The 15,969-nt window shown below is 48.9% G+C and overlaps 2 protein-coding genes across 2 annotated transcripts in view; one reads left to right on the top strand and one right to left on the bottom strand.

Moving 5' to 3' along the window:
- CFP (complement factor properdin) overlaps window positions 1-15,969 on the top strand; it is a 261,228-nt gene that overhangs the window by 202,488 nt on the left and 42,771 nt on the right. The gene's annotated exons all lie outside the window — the stretch shown is intronic.
- The window catches only part of MGLL (monoglyceride lipase), a 35,979-nt gene continuing 23,720 nt past the window's right edge, over window positions 3,711-15,969 (bottom strand). Inside the window, exons 3-8 of the mRNA XM_061551839.1 lie at window positions 10,962-11,098; window positions 8,323-8,433; window positions 7,106-7,195; window positions 5,582-5,797; window positions 5,305-5,417; window positions 3,711-4,264 (exon numbers count right to left, since the gene is read on the bottom strand). Of these exons, the coding sequence (XP_061407823.1) occupies window positions 5,313-5,417; window positions 5,582-5,797; window positions 7,106-7,195; window positions 8,323-8,433; window positions 10,962-11,098 (659 nt within the window). The 3' untranslated portion in view covers window positions 3,711-4,264; window positions 5,305-5,312. The remainder of the gene's footprint in view (window positions 4,265-5,304; window positions 5,418-5,581; window positions 5,798-7,105; window positions 7,196-8,322; window positions 8,434-10,961; window positions 11,099-15,969) is intronic.

Genomic DNA, 15,969 nt, shown 5'->3' with positions numbered 1-15,969 from the left:
CAGGGTCAACGGCGGCGTGGTGTATTCCGCAAATATGCCCGACTGTGAGGGCAGGCACAATCCGGCGTGAGTAGGTTAAACGTTGAGGTTTATAAGGGCACCACGGGGTGACCAGCCCCTCCCCTCCCCACCCAGCCCCACCCCTCTCACCCCCCACCCAGCCCCATCCTCCCCACCCTCCCCTCCCCACCCTTGCCCCTCCCCACCCTCCCCACCGAGCCCCTCCCCACCCTCCCCTCCCCACCCAGCCCCACCCCTCTCACCCCCCACCCAGCCCCATCCTCCCCACCCTCCCCTCCCCACCCTTGCCCCTCCCCACCCTCCCCACCGAGCCCCTCCCCACCCTCCCCTCTCCACCCAGCCCCACCCCTTCCATTTTCGGATGCACGACGGACGGACGGACACAAGAATCCTCTGTGGGCTGGTGTAACCATGAGGTTCCTACCAGTATTAAGTTGCAGCAGCTCAGGTGTTACCAGTTTTTGTATGTACATTTAACTTCTTTCGCACCGTACGTAGACAATCGGAGGTACTTTGACCCGTGGACTGCTACCAACTAGGTATGTGAAGGCTCGGTCCATAGATCGTGAAACATAGACCTACAGCATGTGTATCACCAATCACATCGTCATCATCGGCAGGCGATGGCTGTCCAGTGTCCCTTGGCAAGCAGCGATATCTGGATGTAAATATCAACTGCAATTGTACAGCTCCCTCTGGTGGGTGCGAGCATAACGTCAAAAAATACATCTGCCAAAAAGCATTGATATACAGCAAGTTCAGCACTTGGAATAATAATTCAAGTCATAATAACTATACACATTTATGCAATCACAAATCAAGGTATTTTCATTAATCAAACTAATTTAGAACATCTCTGAGAAAAGACCCCCCACGTCTCGATTTAAAGCTTTCGTGACTGCAGGGATTCATCTTCTTGGTTCTTTCGGTAAAGTCACGTGGAAGGGAAATAATAAAATAACAAAGTAATAATAAAACATTTCTTTTTCAATGTTTTATTTTTATTATTTTATTATTTCCCTTCTACGTGACTTTACCGAAAGAACCAAGAAGATGAACCCCCACGTCGTCTTTCCAGGTCGGGGTTCAGACAAACAGGGGGCACGGCCAAAGGTGTCATGGAAGATGTATCCATGATGTTGGAACTCATCTCACGAAGGGTCTGTCGCTGGCACCAGCGAGACGGCCTTGCAGGACGACGGTCGTATGTACGTTGAACTTCTTCCGCAACGTACGTAGCCAACCGTACTAATTGAAGGTGTGGCTGAAGGACAACACAAACCAGAGGTGTGGACTCGAGTCATGTGACTTGGACTCGAGTCAGACTCGAGTCATGAATTTGATGACTTCAGACTCGACTTGGACTTGCATAACAATGACTTTGTCCCACCTCTGACACAAACTAAACAAGCAGTTCTCAAGAAATGCGTTTTAAATATTGATGTATCATTGCCCCCTCCTGGCAGACAAATGTCTATTTGCAGGCGAGGTGCTGAAGTCACCTTGTGTCCACAGGTACAGTTTCCTCTGGGGGTGCCCCTTTCAAACGTTTGAGATGAGATGGGATGTGAGAGATGCCGACCAGAATAAAGGCCTCGATATTAAAAACAAACCATTATCGTATAAGCACCATCTAGATACAAATATTATGACTATTATACTGGTAGGAACCTCCTGGTTACACCAGCCCACATGGGATTATTGTGTCCGTCCATTCGTCGTGCATCCAAAAATGGGAGGGGTGGGGCTGGGTGGAGAGGGGAGGGTGGGAAAGGGAGATGGGTGGGGAGGGGCTGGGTGGGGAGGTTGGGGATGGTGGAGAGGGGCTGGGTGGGGAGGGTGGAGAGGGACTGGGTGGGGAGGGTGGAGCTGGGTGGAGGGTGGGAAGGGTGGGGATGGGCTGGTCACCTCGTGGTGCCCTTATAAAACTCAACGTTTAACCTACTCACGCCGGCTTGTGCCCGCCCTCACAGTCGGGCATATTTGCGGAATACACCACGCCGCCGTTGATCTTGTTCATTGACTGAGCAACCCAACGTGTTCCTACCAGCTCCCTCCGCAGGAATGTGTTACAGTAGCAGGAGATGGTGGTCTACTGAGTGTAGGGCCTGAGATGGATTGTACGGGCCTTAAATGTCAGTTTATGTACCCATGTTTTAAAATTGATGCATTGTTACATTAATCAATTTAAAAAACAATAGCTAAATAATAAGTTGATTTCATTAAAACATACAAATCGTGTTTCAGACAATTGTTTACCAAATGTCTCCGCTTTGAATATCACCGCTATGACACAACAGGCCGGATTCAACAACGGACAAAAAACGGCCCGAACAACAATAAAAAAAACACCCCACCATCGCCTTGAAAAGATCCGCTCATGCAGAATCCAAGGAAGTCTTTGGACCCGTCCCGTTAATTTCCATCGATGCCGACGTTGCACACCGCAGCGGCAAAGCGCGAGACGACACGCGCGGTGGCAGCAATGTCCCGTGCAGGAAGCGTCAGCCACGGCATGCAGATGTAGTGTTGTAAAGGACGGACTTCTAAACTTCTTCATGGCACACACTGTTTATTGTCTTAATACACAGTCCCTATCACACAAAGGGGTATACGGTCCCCTTACCCGTTACCCTGAGGAGGTACAGCCTCCGGACCTTGTACAGCTCCACACTCACGCTTAGCTCTTATTCTAAGGAGGTACAGCCTCCGGACTTGCTGTCTATCTAATCTCCCTGCTAGCCTAGCGTCCTCTGGCGGGACCTAGGGGAGGCACACTGAACCACCACTGGCCCGGCAGGTCCCCGACCTCTGGTCGCTCAGGACCTTCGCCCTCACAAGGGCGGGAAGGCTGGGAGCCAGGGTCCTAGCTATCTAGGACCTAATCTCCCCCGACCACTGGTAACACTGAGCCCTAGCCCTGATAAGGGCTGGAGGGCTTGGTCCAGGGTCCTAGATGTCTTCGGCCGACTTGGGTCTTCGTGTAGCAGAACTGGCCAAGAGCTTCCCAGCGCTCTGGCTTTTATACCTGCTCGTAGCCGCGTTGTCCAATCCCCGGCCACCTTGTGGAACCTGCCGATTGGTCCTTCCCAATCTGGCGTTTGGATCCCACCTTACCCTATTTGACCCTGACCGTTCAAACGAGCGGGACAACCCCTGTTTACGATCCGCTCTCTCACAGCTTGCGAACAGCGAGTAGTTATCACCACCACACAGAGGAGCACCTCGCCACACGTGGCTGGGTGGCACACGTTGCAGTCACCTTGCAAGCGCGGCGCTGCACGCTCCGGGGTGTGATGGTGAAATCGATTCGTATTAAATTGCGAATCGAAACGTAGCCGATATTCAATCGTACGTTGCCATATGGGGGGGGGGGGGAGCAGACGTTCGGTAGATAGCGCATGGGACTATGAACCATTTGCGTGTCTGCGTTTGATTCCTGGCCACGGCTAACATCAGTGCTGCGTGATATTCGAATGTGTCCCCTGACCAGCGTGATGAAGTATGGTCAACCCCCCCTCGCCTCCCCCATAACCCATCACTGCATTGGGAGGTTTGGGGAGGCCTTCATCCAGCGGTGAATTGACAATACATCATTATTATTATGATGTTGCATTCATGGGGTTCTTGTGACCCTTGAAGCCAATTAGAGGTCACAATGCGCTTAATTCGTGACCTTGATTCACCGTTAACCCTTCCTGTCCACACGACGATCGCAGAAAGACGAACCTTCGTAAGGATCCGGCAAATAAGATTCCACGCCAGTGCCGGTTTACCCTTTATTGCACAGTCCATGCACAGTCTGTGTTTTATTTTATTGTCAAACAAACGGACGCTTAGAAGTATTACACAGCGTAAAACACACGCGCGGAGGGTTCCCTACGCTGTGGTCAATCCGATAAGATACATTCAAGAGACAGAGTTACACCGATCAAGAGTGGGCTTGAGTGCCTGGAGTGGGCCATAGGTGTAAAAAAAAGTAGTGTAAAAATGGGCAATGAGATATGCAGTCCATGTATTTCACTAAAACATCGTAAAAGCTGCACATGCCTACGTGTCTATCTAAGAACAGTACAGTAATTGTAACGTCACCTACTACGTAATCGATAAATATCGTATTGCTTATATATTGCGAAGGTACATACAAAAATACAAACAGATCGTACACCTTGTTTTGCGTGAGTGTGTACTTGAAGTGTCCGGAGGAGTTATTCACTTCTTCGTCGGACAGAATCTTCTGGTCCTGAAAGACGTTCAACGGGAGAAAATCTGTCAAAAGGTCTGTCACCAGCACCAGCTGGATGGGTTGTTTGAACCGCCAAGATGAAGGAGTCGGTATGGTGTGACGACTTGGCTAAGATATGCAAACATCCAGTTTATCTTAAACATCAGCATCGCCACTTTCAAAATGACGCATCAAGAACTTTCAATGGATGTAATCAGAAAAGCAATAACGATCGTGCAATTCAGAGTGTGCCCGAAGTTCCGCGGACATGAATGATCGTGGCTCGGACCCAAGAGGTGCGTAGCCAAGCTTAGGTGTCCCTCGAAAGCCAAGCAAAAGAGGTGTGAGGCCTTTAAGAAAGAGGTGGGGCCTTCAAGAAAGAGGTGCTGTAAATGGATAAAACCTTCATTGAGATAATGTATATATTCTTGGTTCTTTCGGTAAAGTCACGTAGAAGAGAAATAATAAAATAATATAAATATATGTTTTATATTTATATTATAATATACATATATGTTTTATATTTATATTATTTTATTATTTCCCTTCTACGTGACTTTACTGAAATAACCAAGAATATGAATCCCTGCAGTCACGAAAGCTTTAAATCAAGGAGATAATGAAGTTTTTTTTTTTAAAGAAAACAAATATATATTAACATTCGTCCATTTGCCCGGTTGAGATATTTGAGGCGGTGTAACTCGTTCAAATCCCTCCGTGGTCATTTTGCAGCAAATTATTTGAAAATCACTTTGAATGAGCGACCTATGAAATAATGTACTCTCATTTAGCAATGGAAATTACATTGATACGCTTAAAGTTTTGCCACATTACCTGGTACGAATTTCTGTTCTGGCCCGTGCACTGTGGCCGTGAGACCTCGATACGAATCAATTCCCGCACCTCTGATTAGCGCGGTTGGCTACGTACGGTGCGAAACGAAGCCCAACGCACAATCCCCTGGCACCCAAACGCCGATGACAATTTTCCCAGCCGTCCGGGTCAATTCCCAGGTCAAATCGAGACAGGTGGTAACGGCGGGCGCAGGGCTGCGTGACCTGGTATCTCAGTCTGGCAGTCGCGCCACGATCCACTGCTGTATCTCCCGCAGCACGGCCTCCTTCACGTCGGGCAGCTCACGGTGCAGCACGTGATACGCGCCCTCGTACATCTGCAAGAGCCGCGCACGCACACAACAGGCAAAGGTCCTTCCCCCGTGTAGCCTCAACAAACTGTTGGGGCAAGTGCCCTTAGCGAGTAGCACATATGAAGGCCGGACACGGTACATGGATGAAGGTGAGGGTAGCCAGGGGCTAAGAGTAGGTCGTGCCTCACCCTGATGGTCTTGTCCGTGCTGGCCGCCTTGTCGTACAGCATCTGGGAGCCCGCGGGGTCGCACAGCTGATCCCTGCTGCCGTGAAGCAGCAGGAAGGGCCACGAGACGCTGGGCATGAGCCGCGCGAGGAGCGACACCGTGTGGAGCAGCCTCACGGCGAACGCCACGCGCACGCGCCCGTGGTAGACCAGCGGGTCCGACGCATAGTCCTCCACCTGCCGCACGCACACACACACCGACACACACACACACACGCGCGCACAGACACCGACACGCACACACACGCACACACCGACACACACACACGCACACAGACACACCGATACACGCCAGCCCACACCGACAAAGACAAAGATCCCCCGTATAGCCTGAACAGACTGTAGGGGCAAGTGCTGTTAGCGAGCACCTATGAAGGCCGGAACGGTACACGAGGGGGTGGGTGGCCAGCACCACGCCCGACCGCCTTTGTCTCCCTAGTGGCGATGTTTACACACCGCACCAGGTACTCATTTAAGGCTGAGTCGACCTAGGGGAGGCCCAGGACCGGTTCAGATAATCGTCACTGGTGTTAGCCGTGAGCGGGAATCGAACCCGGGTCGCCAGGTTCATAGCGCAGCGCGCTAACCGCTACACTACCGCTCCCCACACACAGAGACACACACACCACCCACACCGACGACACACACCAACACACGCACGCCCACCACAGACACACACAGAGACACACATACCCACCCACACCGACACACACAGAGACACACACACCCACCCACACCGACACACACCAACACACGAACGCCCACCACCGACACACACAGAGACACACATACCCACCCACACCGACACACACAGAGACACACACACCAACCCACACCGACACACACCAACACACACACGCCCACCACCGACACACACAGAGATACACATACCCATCCACACCCACAGCGATGCATATCGACACACGCCCACCGACACCGACACACAGAGACACACCTACGCCCACCGACACACACCGACACACACTGCCATCGTTTTCACGGCCACTTTGCACCGAGCTGTCTGTGCTGGGCCAGTAGCGGTGTATATTAATACCGGTAGTCAATTCCCTGAATATTTGTTCTCACGGTGGAATTAATATTTGTTCTGTACGTACGTACGCACGTTGCACTTCTTTTGCACCATACGTAGCCAACCGTGCTAATCGGAGGTGCGGCCAAAGGACAACAAACTAAACACAACAATCAGTTCTGAAGAAATGAGATGTCAATTTAGATGATGTAAAAGTGCACAGCTCCCGTGGATTCCAAATATCGGAAGATATTCTTTCGGTAAAGTCACGTAGAAGGGAAACAATAAAATAATATAAATATAAAACAATAACATTATTTTATTGTTTCCCTTCTACGTGATGACTTTACCGAAAGAACCAAGAATATGAATCCGTGCAGTCACGAAAGCTTTAAATCAAAATTGCTCGGCTGTCCGTTCCACTTGCAGCATCCTCCGCAGGTGAATGATGTTACCTCTCTCGCGTCTCGGGAGAGCAGGGAAGGGTCGAGAGAGCCCAGCGGGAAGTTTGGGCAAATGCAGCTGAAGAACTTCGCCATGAGCACCTGCGAGAAACGACGCAGAGCGTACAACGATCCGCCGCGGTTCTTCAATTGCGAGACCCGCGGGTCACGGGCTTCGGTTTCTCGACGATGCGCAAACAGTGAAAACACCTGTATCAAGTGAAGAGAAGTCACAAGAGGTACGACCTTATATACTGGTTAAGGGGGGAGGAGCCAGGAGGGGCCGTGGGAGAGGAGGAGTTATGAGATGATCGGTACTGCTGCTTGAACTACGCCTTTGTAATGTAGATGGCATATGTAGATAAGCCAGCTAGGATTAAGCCGCCTTTTGTTCACAAGAAGACGGAAGCTTGTGTTGCCTCCGAAACGTCGTGATTTTATTGTTTTTAGTTTTTATTAATTTTAATTTCAGTTTTTACCTACGTGACTTTACCGAAAGAACTAAGAGTATGAATCCTTGCAGTCACGAAAGCTTCAAATCTAGAAGTGAAAACACCCCCCACCACCACCATCATCATCAGCATCGAGGTGCTGCTGTAAAACTCCCACAATGGTTTCACATTTTGTTGCGGCCCTCACGCAGATGATGACTTATCAGCGAAAGTGCCCTTACATCCACCCTCAACCCCTCCACCTTCCTTTCTGAAAACGAGTGAAGAACACGGCGGTTAAGTTGCAGCAAACTAGATTTGAAGCTTTCGTGACTGCAAGGATTCATATTCTTAGGTTTTTTCGGTAAAGTCACGTAGGAAAAAAATAAAAATTAATAAAAGTAAACTAAAAATATAATAAAAAATCACGACGTTTCGGAGGCAAAAATAAAATAAAAATCTACGACGTTTCGGAGGCAACACAAGCTTCCGTCTTCAGGTGGAACCGTCACAGCACGATTGCTGTATCAAGTACGATTTCTGTTTCAAGTAAGATACACAATATACATAATTGCTCAGTATTGCAAAGTATATTGCACAGCTGTGTGTCAACCCATTGCTGGATTAAGCCCTCCGCAGGCTGCCTTGGCCATGTGAGTTGTTCACTTCTCTGTGTTGCTCTGTGCGCGTTCAGTGCGGCTGGACAGCAGTGAAAGGGGACCCCACCGCCCTCTCTCTCTGTGTGCGGCACAGCGAAGGATCATAACGAGGAACTGGGGGGGGAGGGATGAGACCTACCTTGCACGGCGTGGCGAACTCCTCGCTCATCTTCAACAGGGGAGCAATCAGCACCACCCCAGCGAACTCATTCGTGCGCTCGCAAGCCGCCAGCACCGATACGGCACCGCCCTGTGCACACACACGGGACACCACACACCTGTCAACCCCGTATCAGCGCCCTACCTTGTTACAGACCAATTCAGACCTTATTGATCACCCCTTGGTTCCCTTATAAATCTAAACGTGCATCCTACAAAGTCCCATCACAAGGGAGAAACACAAACAAATAGACCAAAATTATTTTACTTTACAAAAGGCTTTTCAAAATTAATTTTGATAATTGGTGTCAATGATGCTACTCATCATGCTATACTGTCTCTGATCTTGCATCATGCTGCTGCTGCTTGCTTGATATGTGGATGCACACATTCACACACCTGTCAACCCCTTATCAGTGCCTATCTTGTTACAGACCAATTCAGACCTTATTGGTCACCCCGTGGTGCTCTTATAAATCTCAACGTTCATCATACAAAGTCCCATCACAAGGGAGAAACACAAACAAATTGACACAAACATTAATTATTTTACCCATATTGAAACGGCTGGACGCCGTATGGACCTGATAACTACATTTCCCTGTACAAGAATCCAGGGTAAACTGTGTGGGTTGACAGGTATGGGACACAGAGACTCCCTCACCTCACCTGTGCAGCCGACGTATCTGTGTCTGTGTGTCCGTCTATAACGGAGGGAGGGGGGGGGGGAGCTATGATTGTTTTGTATTATCAACTCATTCTGCGTCGAACTACGACCCGTATCTAATAAGAGGGCCCTCGCCTAAAACATCATGGCAGTTCTCCAACATGATAAGCCACTTCGTTGAGCTATTACTTGTGACCATTTCGCTTCTGCAAAATAATATGGCTTGATATGGTAAGGTAAACAGAGTTTAGTTTTATCTGTATATATTTTAAAGTGATTTGTTCACCTTTGCTATACGTTGCACTCTTATTATGTTTTTTTTCTATTGTTTGTTGTTGTAACGTACTGGACATCTATGAAAGAAGAGCGTTATAGCTCATCGGATTCCTCCAGTATAAATACATATTCTGATTCTGCTTTAAGCAACCTGACTCTGCAAGATGCGATACTCCGACGAGACAAAGACGAAACTAAATAAAAACATGCCGACTATGCTGACAACTGCTGTCGTGGGCATTGCTTAACGCGTGAGCTCGTTTGCTGCAGAGCTTTGCAGTTCGAATCTGACGGGCCGTCCTGGTCATCGCCGCCGGTGATGCGTGAACCATGAAATACTCAGCGTGCCGTCTGCTTCACACGTGGACGGTAAAGACCCCTACTCTTTGGTTCTTTCGGTAAAGTCACATTGTGTGCCGGCATCATCCTCACACATTTGCCGAGCAATAAAACTATATAATAAAATTACTTGAAAATAACTCAATTGGAATCGCACATTGCAATATCTCACCGCCACACCCCCCCCCCCTTTCCCTCCCCTACCGTGAGACGACTACATACTGTTCCTGTGGCACGACAGCTCAATCAGTATCACTCGCGAGCGTGCCGTGAGCTGAGAGCGATCGAGCGAGCGAGCGCCTTTACCCCATGCTGCCGTATATTTGGAGTTTGCGTGTCCCTCTCTCTCTCTCTCTCTCCCGTGGATTGTTGTCTCTGGGTCCTCCGGTTTCCCCCCTCCCTCTCCCCCTCTGCACATTTAGAATCGACGTGCGCTTGAGAGAATATCTGGCCGCGATAAATGTCCACGCGATCATCAGCCACTTTGTCCAGCAATCATTGGTGACGGCCAGATCGCTGCTGAAAAAGTGGGCCTTCATGTGGTAACATAAAAAAAAAATTGTCGTTTTAAATACTGTTGTGAGTGAGCGAACGAGCGACCGAACGGGCGAGTGGGGTGCGTGGGTTGGGTTGTGTCAGTGCCGGATGAAGCGAGTGCTGGGGCCTGTAGCATATTATGTTATAAAGGGGCACTCAATAAAACAAAAACCTATAAATATTAAAACACAAATTTTTTACTTGCATAGTAAATCAAGATTGCATAGTAAAGTAATTGTATTTTTTCATTTTTTATACAGCCAGATAATACGAAAAATCACTAACCTTAAACACCGAGTTGTTCATAAACTTGAAGGCAGTATAGTACTATAGTAATAGAGCAAGTGCAGATTCACTGAACCGGAATTGATAGCTTGAAAGCATTTAGCGCGGGGCTCTTGAAAGTGCGGGGCCCGTAGCTACTACACGTGCAGCTACTACACGTGCAGCTACTACACGTGCAGCTACTACACGTGCAGCTACTACATATGTAGCTACTGCACATGCAGCTACCACACAAGTAGTAGCTACTACACATGTAGTAGCTACCACACATGTAGTAGCTACTACACGTGTAGCTACTGCACATGTAGCTACTACACATGCAGCTACTACACGTGCAGCTACTACACATGCAGCTACTACACGTGCAGCTACTACACGTGCAGCTACTACACGTGCAGCTACTACACATGCAAGCTACTACACATGTAGCTACTACAAATGCAGCTACTTTTGCTACGATGATAATCCGGCACCGAGGTTGTGTGGATGAGCGCGACGCGTCGCGCGCGTCTTGCCAGGGAGTGTCCGAGCAGGAAGCAGGGCAGCCGAGGGTGCGTGCCACGCACGCGTCGCACGTGCTGGAGGCAGTCGCGCACGTGCATGTCCACGTGGATGTCCGCCAGGCGCACGCGCGTGCTCCGCCCGTGACCCACTGCGGAGCACGCGCACAGAAAAGCACGCACGCGCACGCACGCACGCGCGTATGTGTGTGTGTGTGGGGAGCGGTAGTGTAGCGGTTAGCGCGCTGCGCTATAATCCTGGCGAGCCGGGTTCGATTCCCGCTCACGGCCAACATCGGTGACGATTATCTGAACCGGTCCTGGGCTTCCCCTAGGTCGACTCAGCCTCAAATGAGTACCTGGTGCGGTGTGTAAACATCGCCACTAGGGAGACAAAGGCGGTCGGGCGTGGTGCTGGCCACCCACCCCCTCGTGTACCGTTCTGGCCTTCATAAGTGCTCGCTAACAGCACTTGCCCCGACAGTCTATTGATGCTATATGGGGGATCTTTATCTTTGTGTGGGTAGTGTAGCGGTTAGCGCGCTGCGCTACGAACCTGGCGACCCGGGTTCGATTCCCCCTCACGGCCAACACCAGTGACGATTATTTGAACCGGTCCTGGGCCTCTCCTAAGTCGACTCAGCCTCAAATGAGTACTTGGTGCGGTGTGTAAACGTCTGTCACTAGGGAAACAAAGCGGCCGGGCGTGGTGTTGGCCACCCACCCCCTCGTGTGCCGTGCCGGCCTTCATAGGTGCTCGTTAACAGCACTTGCCCCAACAGTATGTTAAGGCTACACTGGGGATCTTTGTCTTTGTGTGTGTGCACGTTCGACTTCTTTCGCACCGTACGTAGCCAACCGTGACGATTGGAGGTGCGGGGGAATTACAAGACATTAAACGCAAAAAAAGCAGTTGTAAAGAAATCAGTTTTCAAACAATATATAACGCAGGCAAAGATCTCCCGTGTAGCCTTAACAGACTGCTGGGGCAAGTGCTGTCAGCGAGCACCAATGAAGGCCGGCACGGCACACGAGGGGGTGGGTGGGCCAGCACCATGGCTGGCCGTCTTTGTCTCCCTAGTGGCGATGTTTACCAGGAACTCATTCGAAGCTGAGTTGACCTAGGGGAGGCCCAGGACCGGTTCAGATAATCGCCACTGGTGTTGGCCGTGAGCGGAAATCGAACCCGGGTCGCCAGGTCCGTAGCGCAGCGCGCTAACCGCTACACTACCGCTCCCCACTCCTTCCCCACACACATGAACACATAACACACGTGTTCATGGGTGGCTTTGACATCCGAGTTCGTCCAGTGGATATAGATAGCATATCTAAAATAGTATGCCCAATTCTAGGCTCAACTAATCACAAAATATTTCATACCCCAATAAAACAACTTACAGTGAAAATTCTATGTTAGATGATGTATTGAAACATTACACAGCAAGATATCTACGTGTATTGTGCCTGTCGTGTATTGGGTTAACATTTAAGTTAAAGATTTCCTTTCCAGAAAAATGAAAAATGGGACACGTGAAATATGAAAAAATATTGACCCAGAAAAATCCCAACGACTGTAATTTTATGAATGCTATTCTCAATCAGTAAATTCAGCAAAACGGACTGCGAATCCAATGTCTATCCATGATGCTGACCGCATTGTTTGGATTCGCAGAAACAGAATCATCGGGCGCCACAGTGGCGAGTTGTTAACTACCTCGTCTGGTTTACAGGAGGTCCTGGGTTCGATCCCGACCCTGACGCCTGCTGCTGTATATGTGGAGTTTGCGTGTCTCTCTCCCCGTCGTCGCGTGGATTTTCTCTGGATCCTCTAGTTTTTCCCCCCACATTTAGAATCAACATCACGCATTTGGAGTATTTGGCTCCTATAAATTTCCCACGTGATAAGCCACTTCGTTGAGCTATAATTTTAGTTTAGGTAGCTTTTACAAAAGAGCTACATAATAGGCCGTACCTGGTAAAATAAAAATTGTTTATAGTTGAGTTTACCTCCAGCCATGCCAACGGCCAGGTCACCCAGATTGACGGTTTCATTTCCCCCACACTTTGTTCAACTGCCAATATTATGGAGTGCAGTACAACATTCCTCTGCCTTCCTCCTTTCCTCACATTGCTTCACTGTGGAACTTCATCCAATCAACACTTTTCCCAGAATCTTGCTAAATTCAGGAAGGGCGTTAATTCCTATATAATTCTACGATCATTAGTGCTCCAAGTTACGGTATTTTTAATTCCTTCCCATCGTCTCTTTTCCGAAATTCCCATAACCTTGCTCGGTTGACAGAAATGTGTTGATTCTTACGTGATGTATTGTGCTATTATTAGTTCGTTTAGTTGCGAGATGCTTTACGTTATAGCCCTTTGGGCTTTGGCTCAGCATCTGCGATCATAATAATAATACAAAAATAATCAAACCACGTGCTCCGTAAAAGATCAACACAGACACCACCAGAGTCAGGAGATGCTCTAACAATGTGTGGGAAAAAATTGGGCCGAGTGTATGATGAGAACAAAACTGGAACAAATGAGAAAATTACGGGGTAGACCGACTGAAAACCACACGCATCTACAAACGCCCTTGAAGAGAGAAACGTGTAAATGAAGCGGTGCTGATGGAAATTGACGTGGACCTTGGGGTTTGGGCCTCACGCGACCTCTGCGCTGTAATGAGTTGATTAATGGTGGCGGGCGTTCTCGGCTTGGGTTCCGTCAAACCCGGCCGCTCTGCAATAGCGGGCAGGAATGCCCCCGTTCGAGGAGCACGCGTGGTTGAATTTGTGAACGTGAATTACATTTTAAACTATGAATGTAACGCGATATTTTTTTGTTAATCGTTGCATAAAACTGATTTTAATTAAATAACGAATATGAAGAGTATATTTTTCGGATTGTGAGGCTTTGGTGTATGCGTGTCCTCTTAATTGTTGATGGTCTCAACAGTGAGTTAATGGTCTCATCCAAGTCACCAATGACTGCACACAAGAAAACACCATGATGTTGAATTGCGTTTTTCACCACATTTTACAAATGCCAACTCTTGAGAGAGAGAGAGAGAAAGAGAGAAAAAGCACCGCTCAGTTTGCCCAACGTGCCATCAACATCGCCCCTGCATGGTGCGCAGAGACATTGCAGTGCCCCAGGTCACTCTCACTGGGTGGTGGCGCCGCTCTGCAAAGAGTTATGAATGGACACTTATTCCTCTCGTGACACCGAGGACGCGATTGTAATGCAATTTTCGAAAAGACAAATTGCTGAAGAGGGCGCGAGTGCAGGCCCACTCGGTTTCGCTCGAATATAATAAAAAATATATATGCCGCTTGAAAAATTACGGAAATATAAAATATGAATTAGCTATCGACCCGACGGTTTGTGGAATACATTAGGTCTGATATTCAACGAAAACTAGAGCAATGTTCCCTTCCTGTGATTTAGAGAAATGCTAATGAACCAGAAATAAAGCGTCAAGTTCTCTGCAGAAGGAGATATCACTGCGTCAGTGAGTGCACAGAGTAGCACGTGGCCAATGATGATGAGCTAATTGCTTTTCACAACTATGAAAATGTCACACGCATTATTAAAAGTTAAAAGCGTAACATGCCTGCAATGGTCTCATTAACTGACAACTTGAGAGCTGAAATTAAAATGTATCGTTTAATGAATTTCAACATGACCGGAAAAAATAATACACAAAGATTACATGTTTACAAGTGCTTTGTAAGAGCGAACTGCCTGCAGGAGGACCATTGTCCATGTGTGTGTGTGTGTTTTGTATGTGTTTAGAGTAAAATCTGACCACTGTTTTTGTGAGTGTGTTTTTGTGTGTGTTTTTGTGCGTTATTTTGTGTGTTTGTGTGTGTCTGTGTTTTTGTCCAGCAAAACAACTTCCTACCTCTTCATTGGTGCCGGACGGTAACGCTGTGGTGAGCAGTGCCATGGGGGGAGGGCCAATTTCGATTGGCCATTCCCCTCATGGCGTTTGTAGCCACCACAGCAGCCTAAGGGGGCTCTGGACGGGTGTGAGGGGCTGGTAACCCCTTAATCTTCAATTAATTACCACTAAACCACGAAAAATATATACAACTAAGCTTGTGCCGGAGGCCCCAGGGGGACAGGCGTCTATGACGTCTCCTGGCCAAACCCCATTTGGCAGAGCCAGGAGAATGAATCCTTACCTTTCGGGGTTCCTTCAGAAACAGCAAAAAGCCACTGCAAGTGATCACGTGGAATGTTAGAACACTCACTGCGGAGGAGAGGCTGCCACTCCTCTGTCGGGAGCTGGACCGGTACCGCTTGGATCTCTGGCATTCAGGAGGTCCGGTGGACCGGCTCTGGCTCCAGCCACAATTAGGGGTGGACAGTCGTCTACTCGGGGCAGAAGACTGCCAAACAACAGGGAGTGGCTCTTCTTTTGAACAAAATCATGAAGGGAGCATGGGAGTGTGGCGATGAGGTGTGGGAAGTTGTAAGCCCCAGGCTACCTTGGGCTCGCCTTCCTATTAACCAGAGGCGAGGAGTGGTGGTCGTGGTTTCTTATGCCTCCACCAAAGATGAACATCAGTGGAGGGATGCAGGAAAGGTCAATGAGTCAGATGCCTTGTATGACCTCCTGTCACAGGTGCTAGCTAAAGTGGTTCCTCGAGATAGAGTCATCCTATTGGGTGACTTTAATGCCCGAGTTGGTCATGATGCTGGCACCTGGTCTGGAGTGAATAGAAGGCATGGGCTAGATCAGCTCAATAACAACGGTAGGAGGTTGCTAGATTTTTCCGGCAATCGCGCATCCACACAAGATCATGGATGCATGCCGGGTCCAAGCAAGAACATCTGCTGGACTATATAGTGACGGAACAGCGGATGCAGGCCCATGTCCTTGACACCAGAACCTACCGTGGAGCTGATTTACCCACTGACCATTAACTTTTCATCTGTAAGATGCGCCTGCCATTCTTCCACTCCAGTGGTGGGTGTACACCCAAGACCCTATTCAAGCCTATAGTGGCCTGGT

This window comes from Lethenteron reissneri, chromosome 15, assembly GCF_015708825.2.
Source record: "Lethenteron reissneri isolate LAM-NWPU_2019-01 chromosome 15, ASM1570882v1, whole genome shotgun sequence".
Classification (NCBI taxonomy): Eukaryota; Metazoa; Chordata; class Hyperoartia; order Petromyzontiformes; family Petromyzontidae; genus Lethenteron; species Lethenteron reissneri.
The sequence above is the reverse complement of the archived record's forward strand: the minus strand, read 5'-3'. Positions and strand labels throughout refer to the sequence as shown.